At 46.8% G+C, this 17,112-nt stretch overlaps 2 protein-coding genes across 6 annotated transcripts in view; one reads left to right on the top strand and one right to left on the bottom strand.

The window, feature by feature from the left end:
* LOC112251319 (phosphatase and actin regulator 1) overlaps nt 1–1,872 on the top strand; it is a 58,493-nt gene extending 56,621 nt beyond the window's left edge. For 2 of the 3 annotated variants that reach the window (XM_042322325.1, XM_042322324.1), the window contains exons 12-13: nt 36–112; nt 240–1,872. In XM_042322325.1, the coding sequence (XP_042178259.1) occupies nt 36–112; nt 240–351 (189 nt within the window). In that variant the 3' untranslated portion in view covers nt 352–1,872. Of the gene's footprint in view, nt 1–35; nt 113–223 lie in introns of all 3 variants that reach the window. The other variant, XM_024422246.2, reaches the window with a different exon arrangement.
* Nucleotides 1,873–8,071: 6,199 nt separating this feature from the next.
* Nucleotides 8,072–17,112, bottom strand: part of LOC112251318 (desmoplakin) — a 41,642-nt gene continuing 32,601 nt past the window's right edge. Inside the window, exons 22-24 of one of the 3 annotated variants that reach the window (XM_024422243.2) lie at nt 13,010–14,836; nt 11,725–11,922; nt 8,072–11,593 (exon numbers count right to left, since the gene is read on the bottom strand). In XM_024422243.2, coding sequence (XP_024278011.1) covers nt 8,354–11,593; nt 11,725–11,922; nt 13,010–14,836 — 5,265 coding nt within the window. In that variant the 3' untranslated portion in view covers nt 8,072–8,353. The remainder of the gene's footprint in view (nt 11,594–11,724; nt 11,923–13,009; nt 14,837–17,112) is intronic. The other 2 variants (XM_024422244.2, XM_024422245.2) reach the window with 2 other exon arrangements.

The raw sequence follows: 17,112 nt of genomic DNA, 5'->3' as shown, positions 1-17,112 counted from the left end.
TCTGACTGATCTCCGGTTCTGTTTGTCCCTTGTAGGCTGCTATACGTAAAGAACTCAATGAATTTAAAAGCACAGAGATGGAAGTGCATGAGGGTAGTCGGCATCTAACCAGGTATGTATGTCACAGCCATACTACACTGCAACACAACACAGATACACTTGCCCATACTTCAAGCAGTGTATACAGTAACTAATTATCTCTCTCCCTCTCTCTGTCCTGGAGGTTTCATCGACCATAGTTCTTCTTATGCCATCTTTTTCAAGAACCTCAAGTGCTGGACCTCAAAACTGCTGCCTCTGTGTACTACACCCCTCCCCTTCCAGACCAGAACCACACTAGAACCAGAGTAGAACGTGATCTGAACCTGGCGGGGTGTGTACAGAACTGTGCGACTGACACTTCTACAGACTCTAGTGTTGACCCAAAATGACTACAAATGAATGGAAAGGGCAGACTGGACCAACTACAACAGTATTTTGGTCCAGTGGTCCCAGTGTGGTCGGGTTGGGGAGAGGGACTGTCATACACATGAAGAGACTGACAGAAGGCACTAGACTGACTGGCTTCTCTGTCAACTGAGATTATATGGACTAAAAAGTATTGTTTTTTTAATAACATTTTATTATAATTGTTAATAATGAAGATGGTTAATGTGTTTACTCTATTGCATTTTGGTTTTTGACGGTACTCTATGGAGGAGTTATGGAACTCTGCTCCTATATCTGTGCCAATGGGACTTTGGGATTGTGGGAGATTTGAGTTTGGCAGGGTATCTAAAAAAATTAAATACAGAGACCTCCTACAACTGATTGGGAAAAATGATTCTCCTCCAAGGGCTGCTGTTTCCAAAACAGAGGGACCAATCCCTTTCAATCAGATAGGACTGCAGAATAGGATTCTGTAATAAGTGTCTTGCAGTACTACTTACAATACCATATACACCATGTGCTACTCGGGAAGCTGTAGTATGAGAATATGGTCAGAATATATACCCTTAAATGTTGAAATACAACACATCCTGTCCATGTTGTGTTCATGTTGATACAGTATGGAAATATGAACCTAGCAATAATTTAACTTTTCTTTCCTCCGGGGCTGCATTCAAGAGAATAATTACTGGGAACATTTCAGAGAGCTGCCTGCTCAATACCAAATACACTTTGAAATGCTGTTATGAGTTGTGATCTTGATGCAACCCAGATCACCATTATTATTGTTGAGAGTTCTGCAACCCTCTGTATAGTGTCACTGTTTACAGAGATGAAAACGTTGTCAAATGTACTACGTTTGAATGACATTTGATAAAGTATGTTGTCTATACAACATTTCAGCAGAGTGCGCCATAGACTGGCAGATTAACAGCCAATAGTTATGAAGGGAATGGAATTTAGATTTCTGAAAACAGGACTTTTATGGTTCCACCTTGTTTCGCCTCATAGTGGAGAACTGACATTAGACAACCCTTTGGCTGTGAATGAAAGTGCTCTACAACCTTTATCTCATAGTGGAGAACTGACATTAGACAACCCTTTGGCTGTGAATGAAAGTACTCTACAACCTTTAGCTCATACACAGGAGACAGACATTTCAAAATGGTTATTTTATAATAAACACATGCAGTTGATGGTCTTGATCGTTTAGTCGGAGAACCCTTTGACTTGTGGTATATGTTGGTATGCGTGTATGTACAGGGATATGTTCATAAGGTACAAAACATGGAAAACGTTTTACAACAGAGTGCTTACTAAACACGACCCAGGACCGTCTCCCTGTGCCTCCATACTAAGAAAAGAAAGAGGACATTCTTTGGGAATTATTGTATAAGACGTGTACATAATACAAAATAAACTAAAATGTTTTTCTTTTTTGTACAGAGGGAAACTGCATGTGATGATTGTTAACTTATTGTTCGTCTTCTATCATGTATGCAGTTTCTTATCTAAAGGAAACGTATTAAAAAACAACATTCAAAAGTGCTTTTCCTCAACCGTCTCTATGCCATACATATGTAGCATCACCAACAGTGAGAACTTAACTCACCTTTACTAAATTAGTGTTTCATAATAGAAGTAGAACAGTATATTTGAGGGGGTTTAATGCACTCAACATTCTCTGTCATTAAATGTATGTTTATTGACAAATACATGATTTAACTGTGCTCTTCTGCTGGACATTCACATGCCAAGCAAAGCCACCTCTTAACTTCCTTCCATCAGGACATGTTCAAGGAAAAGGGCTGTATTTGGAGTAGACTGAACCGGGTGGGTTGGAGGAGTTGGCAAGACAACACAAATGGATCTGAGACCAGGCTATTAAAAACAGAGTGGACTGATGCTGTGATCCAATATCACAGACTGCTCAGTAAGCCTCCCTAAGCATAGGTCTGGAACCAGTTTCCCCAACCATAGGTATATATATATATTAAAGGTCTACCGATTAATCGAAATGGCCGATTAATTAGGGCATCGGAAATCTGTATTTTTGGACACCGATTTGGCTGATAATTTAACTTTTTGAGAGCTTTATTTATCCTTTATTTAACTAGGCAAGTCAGTTAAGAACACATTCTTATTTTCAATGCCGGCCTAGGAACGGTGGGTTAACTGCCTTGTTCAGGGGCAGAAAGACAGATTTTTACCTTGTCAGCTCGGGGATTCAATCTTGCAACCTTACAGTTAACTAGTCCAACGCTCTAACCATCTGATTACATTGCACTCCACGAGGAGCCTGTCTGTTGCGCGAATGCAGTAAGAAGCCAAGGTAAGTTGCTAGCTAGCTTTAAACGTATCTTGTAAAAATCAATCAATCATAATCACTAGTTAACTACACATGGTTGATGATATTACTAGTTTATCTAGCGTGTCTTGCGTTGCATATAATCGACGCGGTGCGTATTCGCAAAAAAGGACCGTCTTGCTCCAATGTGTACCTAACCATAAACATCAATGCCTTTCTTAAAATCAATACACAAGTATATATTTTTAAACCTGCATATTTAGTTAATATTGCCTGCTAACATGACTCATTGCGAACTCTGTGAAGACTATTTCTTCCTAACAAAGATAGGCAACTTTGCCAAACGGGGGATGATTTAACACAAGTGCATTTGCGAAAAAAGCACAATCGTTGCACAACTGTAACTAACCATAAACATCAATGCCTTTCTTAAAATCAATACACAGAAGTATATATTTTTAAGCCTGCATATTTTGCTAAAATAAATCCAGGTTAACAGGTAATATTAACCAGGTGAAATTGTGTCACTTCTCTTGCATTCATTGCACGCAGAGTCAGTGTATATGCAGTTTGGGCAGCCTAATTTGCCCGAATTTTATGTAATTATGACATAACATTGAAGGTTGTGCAATGTAACAGGAATATTTAGACTTATGGATGCCACTCGTTAGATAAAATACAGAACGGTTCCGTATTTCACTGAAAGAATAAAGGTCGTGTTTTTGAGATGATAGTTTCCGGATTCAACCATATTAAAGACTTAAGGCTCGTATTTCTGTGTGTTATTATGTTATAATTAAGTCTATGATTTGATAGTGCAGTCTGACTGAGTGATGGTAGGCACCAGCAGGCTCGTAAGCATTCATTCAAACAGCACTTTCGTGCGTTTTGCCAGCAGCTCCTCGCTGTGCTTCAAGCATTGAGCTGTTCATGACTTCAAGCCTATCAACTCCCGAGATTAGGCTGGTGTAGCCATGTAAAATGGCTAGCTAGTTAGCGGGGTGCGGGCTAATAGCGTTTCAAACGTCACTCGCTCTGAGACTTGGAGTGGTTGTTCCCCTTGCTCTGCAAGGGCCGCGGCTTTTGTGGAGCGATGGGTAACGCTGCTTTAAGGTTGGTTGTTGTCGATGTGTTCCTGTTTCGAAATGGCTACCAAAGTATGGTTCTCAATCAGGGACAACGATTGACAGCTGCCTCTGATTGAGAACCATACCAGGCCAAACACAGAAATCCCAAATCATAGAAAAAGAAACATAGAAAACCCACCCAACTCACGCCCTGACCATACTAAACAAAGACATAACAACAGAACTAAAGTCAGAACGTGACAGTACCCCCCCCCCTCTCCAAAGGTGCGGACTCCGGCTGCAAAACCTGAACATAGGGGAGGGTCTGGGTGGGTGTCTGTCCGCGGTGGCGGCTCTAGCGCGGGACGTGGACCCCACTCCACCATAGTCTTTCTCCGCCTCTTTAACCGCCTCCGTGGCCTCTTTAGAGCGGCGACCCTCGCTGCCGACCTCGGACTAGGGACCCTAGCAATGGGTCCCAAATGGACGGGAGATTCCGGCAGCACTGGACGAACGGGAGATTCCGGCTGCACCGGACAGGCGCGAGACTCCGGCAGCTCCGGAGTGACGGGCGATTCCGGCAGCTCCTGACTGACGAGCGGCTCTGGCAGCTCCTGGCTGATGGACGGCTCTGGCAGCTCCTTGCTGACGGACGGCTCTGGCAGCGCCTGGCTGACGGCCGGCTCTGGCAGCGCCTGGCTGACGGCCGGCTCTGGCAGCTCCTGACTGGCGGCTCTGGCAGCTCCTGACTGGCCGGCGGCTCTGGCAGCTCCTGACAGACGGGCGACTCTGGCAGCTCAGGACAAACGGGAGATTCCGGCAGCACCGGACAGGCAGGAGACTCCGGCAGCTCCGGAGTGAAGGGCGTTTCCGGCAGCGCCGGAGTGACGGGGGATTCCGGCAGCTCCTGATTGACGAGCGGCTCTGGCAGCTCCTGGCTGACGGACGGCTCTGGCATCTCCTGGCTGACGGGCGACTCTGGCAGCTCGGGACAGACGGGCGATCTGGCAGCTCGGGACAGACGGGCGACTCTGGCAGCTCGGGACAGACGGCGACTCTGGCAGCTCGGGACAGACGGGCGACTCTGGCAGCTCGGGACAGACGGGCGACTCTGGCAGCTCGGGACAGACGGGCGACTCTGGCAGCTCGGGACAGACGGGCGACTCTGGCAGCTCGGGACAGACGGGCGACTCTGGCAGCTCGGGACAGACGGGCGACTCTGGCAGCTCGGGACAGACGGGCGACTCTGGCAGCTCGGGACAGACGGGCGACTCTGGCAGCTCGGGACAGACGGGCGACTCTGGCAGCTCGGGACAGACGGGCGACTCTGGCAGCTCGGGACAGACGGGCGACTCTGGCAGCTCGGGACAGACGGGCGACTCTGGCAGCTCGGGACAGACGGGCGACTCTGGCAGCTCGGGACAGACGGGCGACTCTGGCAGCTCGGGACAGACGGGCGACTCTGGCAGCTCGGGACAGACGGGCGACTCTGGCAGCTCGGGACAGACGGGCGACTCTGGCAGCTCGGGACAGACGGGCGACTCTGGCAGCTCGGGACAGACGGGCGACTCTGGCAGCTCGGGACAGACGGGCGACTCTGGCAGCTCGGGACAGACGGGCGACTCTGGCAGCTCGGGACAGTTGGGAGACTCTGACAGCGCTGGGCAGGAGGAAGACTCTGGCAGCACTGGACAGGCGGGAGCACCTGTAGGGAGGAGACGGAGAGACAGCCTGGTGCGGGGGGCTGCCACCGGAGGGCTGGTGCGTGGAGTTGGCACCGGATAGACCGGACCGTGAAAGGCGCACTGGAGGTCTCGAGCACTGAGCCTGCCCAACCCTACCTGGCTGAATGCTCCCCGTAGCCAGGCCAGTGCGGCGAGGTGGAATAGCCCGCACTGGGCTGTGCTAACCTGCCTTGAAATGTCAAAAATCCCAGTGGCTAGATGTGCCAAGCTTATAGAGACATACCCCAAGAGACTTGCAGCTGTAATTGCTGCAAAGGTGGCTCTACAAAGTATTGACTTTGGGGGTGAATAGTTATGCACGGTCAAGTTTTCTGTTTTTTCAGTGTTATTTCTTGTTTGTTTCACACAAAAAAATATTTTGCATCTTCAAAGTGGTAGGCATGTTGTGTAAATCAAATGATACAAACCCCCCAAAAATCCATTTTAATTCCAGGTTGTACGGCAACAAAATAGGAAAAATGCCAAGGGGGTTGAATACTTTCACAAGCCACTGTACGTTTGGCTACATACGGACCGTTAGTGGAATTCCCACGAGAGAGTAACAGTTAATGTGACTGGATGCTAATTATTTGACTGGGCTACCTGTATTTGACATTGTGATGTTTTCATTTTATTTTTGGCAGTGAAACAAGGCTACTCAGGTGAGAAAAAAACCTCACCCAAAGGTAGAGCTCTGTTGGAAAATATAAATGGGCTGTTTGAAAATGTGAAGAAAAAATGTTTAAAATTTTAAATAATAATTAAATGTGAATCACATTTTTATTTGGCGTACCCCTGACAGCATTGCGTGTACCCGTTTGGGAATACCTGGTCTACTGCAATCCAATGTCTGAGTCCAACTCACTAGAATCTAGTGAGTTGAATTCAGAAATTCAAGTTTGCCAGACTTGTATAGTTGAAAATTGTACGATTCATTATTTGACTATGTTATTTATTCTCTAAACATGATTTTGAAAACACTCTCTGACCAAGAACATTTAGGTTTTATGTGAGAGCCATCTGGCGGAGTCTAAACCAGGGGTGTCAAACTTATTTCATGGAAGGCCTAATGTCTGCTGGTTTTTATTTTTTCCTTTGAATTAAGACAACCAGGTGAGGAGAGTTCCTTGCTAATCAGTAACCTTAATTCATCAATCAAGTACAAGGGAGGAGCGAAAATCTGCAGACACTCGGCCCTCCATGGAATGAGTTTGACACGTATTCTAACCGATCATTAACAAGTTCTGTGTTTATTTCACACAATATTTATGACTATGACTACTAATACATGTCATGATGCTCATATCTTTGGCTTAGTGTGGTATTTTCATGTATTCGTACCAAAATCATCACAATCTTATTGACCACATGATATTGGCTATTTCACAGACACACAAGTGCAATGATGTAACATTTTATTTGGAGAAATAGAAAAATTGTTACCATGTGTTAAAAGACAGCCCCATATTACACTAACAGTATAAACACTAAGCAATGTTATGACACCTCACATCCCATGCAAGAAACACTACTGTACTTCCAAATTCAAAGTAAACATAACACCTATTAATGTTCTCCAAAACACACATAAGACACTAACCCTCTCCCATCCAACCTTTTATACATTCATTACATTTTAAAATTATTGTCACCAAAATTAATCAAATTTAAACTGCAGTACTATAGAGTTTGGAAAAATAATGTCTGACAACGAAGTGGCCGTATCATGCTGTCTGAGAGAACAAAGCCCATTTACACTGAACAAAAATATAAACGTAATATGTAAAGTGTTGGTCCCATATTTCATGAGATGAAATAAAAAATCCCAGAAATGCTCCTTGCACACAAAAAGATTATTTCTCTCATTCTGTGCACACATTTGTTTGCATCCCTGTTAGTGAGCATTTCTCCTTTACCAAGATAATCCATCTACCTGACAGGTGTGGCATATCAAGAAGCTGATTAAACAGCATGATCATTACATAGGTGCACCTTGTGCTGGGGACCATAAAAGGCCCCTTTTAAATGTGCAGTTTTGTCACACAACACATTGCCACAGATGTCTCAAGTTTTGAAGGAGTGTACAATTGGCATGCTGACTGCGGGATTGTCCACCAGAGCTGTTGCCAGAAAATTTAATGTTAATTTCTCTACAATAAGCTACATCCAATGTCATTTTTAGAGAATTTGGCAGTACGTCCAACCGGCTTCACAAGTGCAGACCACGTGTAACTACGCCAGCCCAAGACCTCCACATCCGGCTTCTTGACCTGCGGGATTGTCTGAGGGGGGTGTGTATGGGGGGTTGCTAAGGACTATTTCTATCTGTAACAAAGCCCTTTTGTGGGGAAAAAAACCCACTCCCCAGTGGGTGCGCCTGGCTACCAAGTGGGTGGGCCTATGACCTCCATGACCCACCCATGGCTGCACCCTTGCCCAGTCATGTGAAATCCATAGATTAGGACCTAATTTATTTATTTAAATTGACTGATTTCCTTATATATACTGTAACTCAGTAAAATCTTTGAAATTGTTCCATGTTGCGTTTTATATTTTTGTTCAGTATACATAAAGTTTTACTTAAAATTTTACTTCAATTCAAAACACCTACGAATGTGTTTTTCCATTCTTATCAATTTTTTACCACTGTAAATAGAACAAACATGTGATGGTACCTCTTTATCTAGGACAGGCACATTTCTAACTGTCCAATAAGTAGGTTTAACTTTCATAAGTAAAGCAAAAGGTAATATGTAAAAACTAAAAGTATGCAAAGATTAAGACAACTAAGTTAATGAATTAATGAATAGTTTTCCCTCTTTTCCCTATGAAATGGAGCTAGAACTGAAGGAGGTGCGGCTGTAGGTGGAGCTGCTTATGACATTGTATCGGCTGGAGGAGCTAGGCGACCCCAGGTCCACGCTGCCTCTCCGCGAGCCCGTCCTCGACCCGGTCCTGGAGCCCGAGGTGGACCCGGGAGCCGAAGAGAAGTTGTATGGACTACTGATCCCTCTGGAGGAGGTGGAGGCAGCTTGGAGCATCTTGACTCCCGTATTCTCCTCCAACAAGCAGTTATCCAATGCTTCTTTATAAGAGATCTTCAGCTTTGTCTTGGGACAGGTTAGGTTCTTGGCGTGGTGCCTCATGTCCTGGAGCTTCTGGGCTGCCCTCCCATCCAGCCAGCCCACTTTGAGAGCTTCCTCGATGGTTCTCCTGCAGCCCAGCTCCGGGTCGTACAGGCCTCCAGTGACAAACTGGAACTCCAGGAAGCGGTGGCCCGCCTCGTATGGAAGCCACTTCTCCCTCATGGCCTCGGCGGCAGACATCTTGCGTTTACACTTGACGTCTTCAAATCCAATGTAGGCCTTCTGGGCAGGCTTTAGCCTGGTAGCCATGTCATTCTCGATGATCCCCTGGCGGGAGGCCTCCTGGATGGACAGGCGCCTGCCATCGGAAGGGTTTACAATGCCTCCTGTGCAAGCCTGGGCCTCCAGTAGTCTCTGGGCAGAGATGCTGTCCACCAGGCCACGTTTGTGGGCCTCAGAGATGGAGATCTTCTCTAGGGCCTCCATGTCAAAGATGGCGCCCACAGGGCTTCTCTCCCCATCCAAGACCACAGCTTCAGCAGGGCCAGCCAGGGAGACTGAGATGCTAGCGATGTTCTTCAGGGAGCTGTGGGAGGGAGGGCCATCAGGCTGGGTAGAGGAGCTGATGGTGGTGGTTCTGGAGGTGGTGGAACTGCCAAGGGAGCCACCAGAGGATCTGCCAATGCTGGAGCCATTTATGGTGGAGCTGCCAGTGGTGGAGCCACCAATGATGGAGCTCGTCTTCTCAGCCTTGTTGGAAGTGATCCGCTGAGAGGTGGTGGTTGATGAAGACAGGGAGGATGCGGATGTTGCTGATGCTCTGGCTTTGGATGAGGATGTTGAGGAGGAGGATCTGGTGGAGTTGGTCTTGCTGGTGATGATTTTAGCAAACTGTGCGAGAGTGATTTTCTGTGATTGGTACTGGTCGTACACTGATTGGTCAATCACCTTCTTCTCTAGCAGCTCTCTGATGTCATACTGGATCTCAGTCTTCCTGTCGATGATGACCAATCGCGAGGATCCATCCTGGGCTGTGATCGTAATCTCCTCCCACTCACACTCCTGCTGCGACAGCTCCAGGAAGGTCTCGTAGTCGATGAGCCCTTTGTCGTATGCTTCCTTCACACTCATCTCCTTATTGGTGTCTGGGTCTACGATCACCACCCTCCTCTTCCTCAGAGTATTCTTCTGCGTCGTTGTCTGTGGAGGCTCCTTCTTGTCCTTGATGGGCAGGAGAACCAGGCCAGTTTTCTGGTCTATGATGCAGCGTTTCTTTAGCTGGAGATAAGTCAGGTTGTCCTGGTTGTTGGGATCGAAAAAGCCCTTGGAGACGTCTGCTTCGTCTGTCAGGATCTGGTTCATCTCCTTGCCGAAGTAGCCCTTTTTATAGGCAGTCTCCACCTCGATGCGGTGGCTGTGCCTGGGGTCGATGATGCCACCGCTGGCAATCTGAGCCTCTAGTAGACGGATCCCATGTCCCTTCTCCATCAGCCCCTTCTCTATGGCTTGGAACAAGGAGATGATCTTGTCCGTGCCTGGGTCTTTGTACCCGGTGACGGCCCTCTCTGCAGACAAGAGTTTGTCTTTGAACTCCGGCCCAGCCAGGCCGCTCTTGTAGGCATCGGCCACGGTCAGACAGAGGTTGTTGATGGGATCGATCATGAATCCCGAGGCAGCCTGGGCTTCGAGGAGCTCCAGGGTTGTGCCAGGCCTCAGTAACCCTTCCTTCATGGCCTGGTAAATGGATAGGGTCTTGTGGTTGGCCTCGTCATAGACCCCTGCAATGCAGGTGGAGCCTCGGAGGTACGACCTCAACCGGTCCTCGATGTCCTGGCTGGTCAGTTTTCCATCCTTCAGTTGGTCCATGTCCGATTTCTCCAAGAGGTTAGCATCCATCAGATCCTTGATAGACACCTCTCCCCTGAGACCCTTCACCGTCATGGGCTTCTCTGGGGCAGGGAGGAGCAGGAGACCAGTGGTAGGTTCGGACTTGCATCTCCTCTTTAGGGAGACGTAGCTGGTTCCCATCTGGGTGTCTGGGTCCAGGTAACACTCAGGTCGTTGGTTTAAGGCCCTGTACAGGTCCTCGTCAATCAGGTCCCGGTCCATGGCTGCATCTTTAGGGAGGAAGACACTGAGGACAGGGTCTATGATGCCCCCAACAGACTCCTGGGCTTGCAGCATCCGTAGAGCTGTGTCTCTATCGATCAGGCCCTTCCTCATAGCCTGGCCTGCTGACAGGGGCTTGGTAGTATTGGGGTCGCGGTACCCCAGACAGGCAGCCTCTGCAGCCAGCAACCTCTCTCTAGCCTCCTCATCCACCACTCCTCTCTTAATTGCCTCCTCCACCGACATCTTCTCGTTGGCTCTGGGATCCACTATGTGGCCTGTGGCAGCTTGTGCCTCCAGCAGCATGGTGGCGCTTTCTTCAGAGAGGATGTTGGCTCTCTTGGCCTCTGTGAGAGTCATTTTATCCTGACAGTTTCCAGCAACACCAGCGATGATGCCGGTCCCTTTCAGATTCAGTTTGATGTCCACAGATACCTCACGGACAGTCTTCTGACCCTTCAACAACTGGCCATAGGTTGACTTGTCGATGACCCCGCAGTCTAGCAGCTGCTTGGCTGTCACTGTCTTACGGACACTGTCGAAAATCAGTGTGGCGGGGTCCAGGTCTTTCTTCCCGTTCTTGTCCGTCTGGGTGTGTTTGGCGCAGGCGTTATGCTGCTCCCGGAGTTTCCTCAAATCTGCCTCCAGGGTGTCTCTGACAGAGGTCAATTCAGAGAGCTGGGTCTGCGTGATCAGCAGCCTGCTCTTATACCTGTCCTCCCCCTCCCTCAGCTCTCTCATCAGCCGCTCAATCTCAGTCTCAAGAGAACTCCTCTCCCGCTCCAGTTTCTCCTTCACGGAGTCGAACTGCCTCACCGCACCCTCCTTGGACTCGTACTGGCCCTTCCAGTACAGGAAGTCATTCTTGACCTGAATGGATGAATGTATGAAGGAATGGATAAAGGAATGGATGGATGAATTAATTTTATTTGACAAACTTTAAATAAATATATTAATTAAAGTTGCTTCTAGACGGCAAAAGTGAAAACAACAATACACACCTTCTCGTTCTCCTCCTGCAGACGCAGTTTGAGGCGTAACTCGGACTCCAGAGAGAGTTTGATGCGGTTTAGTTCTTCCTCCAGCTTCTGGGACATGGCCCTGTCCTGGTCAGTCTGTTTCAGCTTTAGCAGAAGAGCATCTCTCTCCACCACCATCTCACTGTACTGGGTCTTGGTGGACTGGATCAGAGAGGAGGTCTGGATGGGGAAGAGGGGTTGAGGGAGAGGGATAAAGATGGGGAGGGAGAGAGGAGATAGGGGTAAGGAGAGAGACAGAGGAGAGAGACAGAGGAAGGAGCAATTATAATTAATTATTTTGTTTAAAAATGTCAAAATATTTTGATTTGGCATTTACAATATAAATGACATGTGACAGCATGCTTTGTTATTGAAGAAACTCAACACAGCTCCAATAACTTACCCACACAAACAATGCGCATTCATCATTAGTCAATTAAAATGATAAGAGTAAAGAGATTACCAGTTAAACCTCAACATGGATACATCAACACAATTCACACTCAATTAAGAGTGAGTGCAATTAACGGCACATTTGTACATTGTAGGTTTCTAGAATGTACAAAGGAAATAGGCAGACACAGTAGACTAGGACTGATATCTAGACTAGACAAGGACTTGAGGATGACAATAGAGAGACACAGACACCACAGGACCAGTGATGAAGACACTGTGGATCCTTTTAGACAAAACAAGCAATGGCAAAAAAGCATGCTGATTAGTCAATCACAGAAGACTCTTAGGGAAAGAAGTGTTCTTTGGCTGTCCCCATAGGAAAACCCCTTTTGGTTACAGGGAGAACCCTTTTTGGTTCCATGTAGAACTGACTGTGAAAAGGGTCCTATATGGAACCCAAAAAGGTTCAACATGGAATCAAAAAGGGTTCTTCAAAGGGGGCCGAATAACTATTTTAGGTTCTAGATAACACCTTTTTTTTCTAAGAGTATAGTTCTGGGTGGGACAGCAGTTTTGTGAGAGAAGGCAGAAGGGGAAACAGAGATTGCGTTTGCATGATTTTAAAAAAATCTAACGATTGCAAATTCCATCACAGAAGAATAACTTGTATGTGTTTCACAATCTAATTAGAGCAAAAAACTAAACAAGAACAATTACAGGTATCAACAGGAGGTATTTCAGCATGCAAGAGAAAGCCTTGTCCACAGACAGCCTAAAGCCTATTCTACTAAGACTTACTGAAGGAGTATAGTTTGATTTAGAGAAACACAGAACAGTCCGACATGAACCTCTAAAGGTCCAAGACAAGTACCTCCATGGCCTGCCTCTGGACTTGATCTATCTCCATCCTGAGTTTCTCCCTCTCTGAAGAGAGCTCTGCCACGAGGATCTGGGTCTCCACACTGCTTCTCAAGCTGCTCTTTAGCTGCAGCTCCAGAGCAGTGTTCTGGGAGACCAGCTCGTCATCAGCCCCCTGCCTGGTTATCAGCAACTCCTCTCTCTCGTGCTTCAATCCCCTCAGCTCCTCCTCGAGCCGCAGTCGCTCCTTGGTCAGTGTCTGGGTCAGGGTCTGGAGTCTCTCCAGTTCTACAGAGCTCTCGTTGAGTGCCAGGCTCTTTTCCTCTATGGTCTTGTAGAGTGTTTCATTGCGCATGTTTGCCTCGCGGACTTTAGCCTGCTCTTGGAGGAGCTGTTGTTGGAGAGACTTCAGCTCTGAGCTCAGGGACGTCAGGCGCTCAGTGGAGGCCTTGAACTCCTTCAACCTACTCTCCAGCTCCACTTGGAGCTTCCTGTGCTCCTCCTCTCCCCTCCTCACCGTGGTTAGGGCCTCCTCCTGGCTCCGGCGTAGGGTGGCGATGGTGCTGGTGTACTCCCGCATGGTGTGGGTGGTTTTCTGGAGCTCCGTCTCCACGTGTCTCCTCTTGGTCACCTCCTCCTGGTTGGTTCTCCTCAGGGCCTCCGCCTCCCCCTCTAGCCTATCAGCCGTGGCCTGCAGCTCCCTGACGTGTCCCTGTAACCTGGTTACACTCTGCTCTGCCTTGTTCTTCTCACCATTCTCCTTCTTAAACTCTGTACGGATGCTAACCAGCTCTTCCTCCACTTCTCTCAGCCGGGTGACAGCCTGGGAGTAGGAGGCCTGCTTGGCCTGAATCTCCCCCAGGAGCAGCTCAAGCCTGATCTTCTCCTCCTCCAGGGCTCTCCTCCTCCTCTGCTCCTCCTCCAGGCTGTGTGTGAGGTGAACCTGCTGGCCGCTCATCTCCTGCAGGGCCTTTGTGAGCTCTGACACCTCCTCTCTATACTGATTACTATCCTCCCCTCTCTCCCTAACTAACATCTCCACCTGAGCCTCCAGCTCCCTCCTCCTCTGCACCTCCTCTGTGACCACAGATCTCTGAGCAAGCGCCTCCTCCTCGGCCCTCCTCCTCTGCTCTTCGGCTTGGTTCAGACACACCTTTAGCCTCCTGAGCTGGTCCTCCTGGTCTCTCCTCTCGGCCTCTAGCTTGTCACACTGCAGTCTGATGCCCTGGTCCACCTCCTCCCTCTGGGCAGACAGGTGCTGGATGTCTGTCCTGCAGAAGGTGATCTGGGACTCGTAGCTGAGCTTTAGGTTACTGATCTCCACACTGTACTGGCTCCTTACCTTAGACAGCTCCTGCTCCAGGTCCTTGCAGCGTCGCACCTCCTCCTCGAGCTGCCTCCGTAGCCTCTCCGCCTCCCTATCCCGGTCACCAACGCTCTTCTCCACCTCCAGCTTTGCCCAGTTGGCCTCCTCCAGCTCCTTCTGCCTCCTCCTCAGCACCTGCTCGTGCTCCTCCTGCTGCTCCCTGTAGTGTTCCTCCGCCCGCATCCTCTTCCTCTTCTCCTCCTCGATGAGGGATGTGAGGCGGGCCACCTGCTCCTGCAGATCCTTCAGTTGGCTGTGGGTGGAAGCCAGGGAGTCCTGGGTGACGCTGCACTGCAGGGCCTTGCTCCTCTTCACCTCCTCCACAGAGTGGAGCTGCTCCTGCGACTGGGACAGCTCCAGCCGGTAGCGAGCTAACGCCTCCTCCAGAGAACTGTTCTTAGTGTTGCGGTACCCGATATCCTCTTTGAGGAGCCGTAGCTCCTCCTCCAACAGGTCAATCCTGGTGTTACGCATCTAGAGGAGGAGAAGGAAGGATTCGGGTCCAGGTGTGAGGTAGAGTGGAGGAAGTACATGCAAGGCTCTTAATAACAATTTTAAAAACATTGGTAGCACTGGTGCATGAAATTTAGTCAGCTGGTGATTGTCAAGCAAATGCTGTAACTGCCAGTCTCACATTAATTGACTGATAAATTAACATAAGCACATCAGACATGCTTAATTTAAGAGTTATTTATGTAACTGTAGTTGTGATCCAAACATTGGGCTAAATGTTTTAAATTTTAATACATTCTAAGACTGCATGATATAACTCTAATGATGGTTTGAAAAAAAGTTGCATGAAAAGGCATGAGCTCTGCTTAGTTTTTTTTTTTGCAGGCTGTACACACTTCTTCAGTCTCTCATTCACAATCTGACAAGCATTTAATAATGCCTAGAATTTCCCAGCGGCATCACTTTGTGTAACCGTAATGCCCCCTAAAACAATTAATGCCTTTTGCGGCATGTTAAAGATATTGGAAGAACTGTCCACATTTACTTTTCGTCAACCAACAAGATGAGTAAGCCTAATGAACAGCAAAAGCACTAGCCTATGTCAATCTACTATCCCCCATAGTATGAAAGTTGACCCATTCTATTCTGTGCAAGAAATAAATATTCCAAACATAGTCGGGGACAGTTGTGGGATGAGGTAGATCCCAAATTAATACAACCACTAGCATCAAAAAAACTTAATGCAGTGTGGCTGACGCAACAGGTCAGAACTTTTATCTTAAAATGTTGATAAACTATGAGGCTATTTCTTCACATTATAAGCGCAGCAATCCTCCTACAGCAGTAGGCTGTAAGTACAAATGTTCCATTACTGGGAAAACACCATTTTCAAAAGTGACCACAAATGTGATGATTGCATGTAATGCTTTTATTATAAAGGTGCATTCTCATGGTGGAAATTATCTTCCCCAAACTTCAAACTCACGCGTCTCGTATGTATGCAAGTTAGGCTTTACAACGGTTGTAGAGCCTATTTAATGTACTTCATTTATAGAAATTATTTGGCCACTTTAGTGTTGATACAAACCATATAGGCCTATGGACATGAGGTGTGTGACTATGATTTGAAAAAGTAGCAAAAAAAGGTATGCGTTTCTGGCCTTACCTCAAACAAGCTGGGCATCATTCACAAGTCAGTCTGATGGGTGACAATGTCAGCCTATTCTTGATTTAATCTGGTCTTTACATACACTAAATAATATAGGTGTGAAATTTGTTTTGATTTAGAATGGACCATTATCATGTACCTGTCTCAAATCAGGGAAAGGGGAAAAAATAAATGTCATATATGCACTTAAATAGTGAATGGAGGACACTTTTCCCATGGTTCATTTTCATGCCAGCCAGGTAGGCTATACTCCTGTTGTAAAGAGAAGCAATGTGCTTAATATTAGGAAAGTTGAGAAATAAATATAGTAGGCCTAGCCTATTGAACGCTGATGGGATCATCCTCTTTTAATAGAGGCCATCACTCTGTATTTTTCATGAAATCATAGCCTATAGAAATGTTGTGCAACATGAGCTCATAGGCTCTGATGAAGTGTTTGATTAGATTTTCGATTACATTTGCATTGATGTCAGAGTGATTAGAGGGACAATAGAATAACCAGGCAGTTAGCAAGTTTGGTAGGCTACTAATGACCATGAGGAGCATCAGAGCTTGGAGAAACCTAACTACCATGACTAAACAGTCACATGGAATTTGACCGATGTCATGGCTTGTGACCGCTGGTGTGGAGGTAATACGATCACCATAACAGCCCTATTCCCAACTTAAATAAGTTTGGAGCACACCATTAAATTTAGGAGCATGAGAAAATAGGATTTTTCTAATCGATTGAGAAACGAATAGGTAACCCTGTAAATGCATTTGTTTATTATGAAAAGCAAAAAAGTTGATTGTAATTTTAATGACCGGTATTTCTAAGTCATTTGTAGAATATTAAGCTTTCTACATATAGTGCATTCAGAAAATATTCAGACTCTTTTCCCTTTTCCACATTTTGTAACGTTACAGCCTTATTCTAAAATGTATTAAAGAATTTTTCTTCATCAATCTACGCTCAATACCCCATAATGAAAAACAGAAATACGTATTCTGAACCTTTGTTATGAGACTCAAAATTAATCTCAGGTGCATTCTGTTTCCATTGATCATCCTTCAGATAGTTCTACAACTTGATTGGAGTCCACCTGTGGTAAATTCAATTGATTGACATGATTTGGAAAGGTACACA

The sequence above is a fragment of the Oncorhynchus tshawytscha genome, linkage group LG05 (assembly GCF_018296145.1).
Source record: "Oncorhynchus tshawytscha isolate Ot180627B linkage group LG05, Otsh_v2.0, whole genome shotgun sequence".
NCBI classification, from domain to species: Eukaryota; Metazoa; Chordata; class Actinopteri; order Salmoniformes; family Salmonidae; genus Oncorhynchus; species Oncorhynchus tshawytscha.
This window is presented reverse-complemented; position numbering and strand designations above follow the sequence as displayed.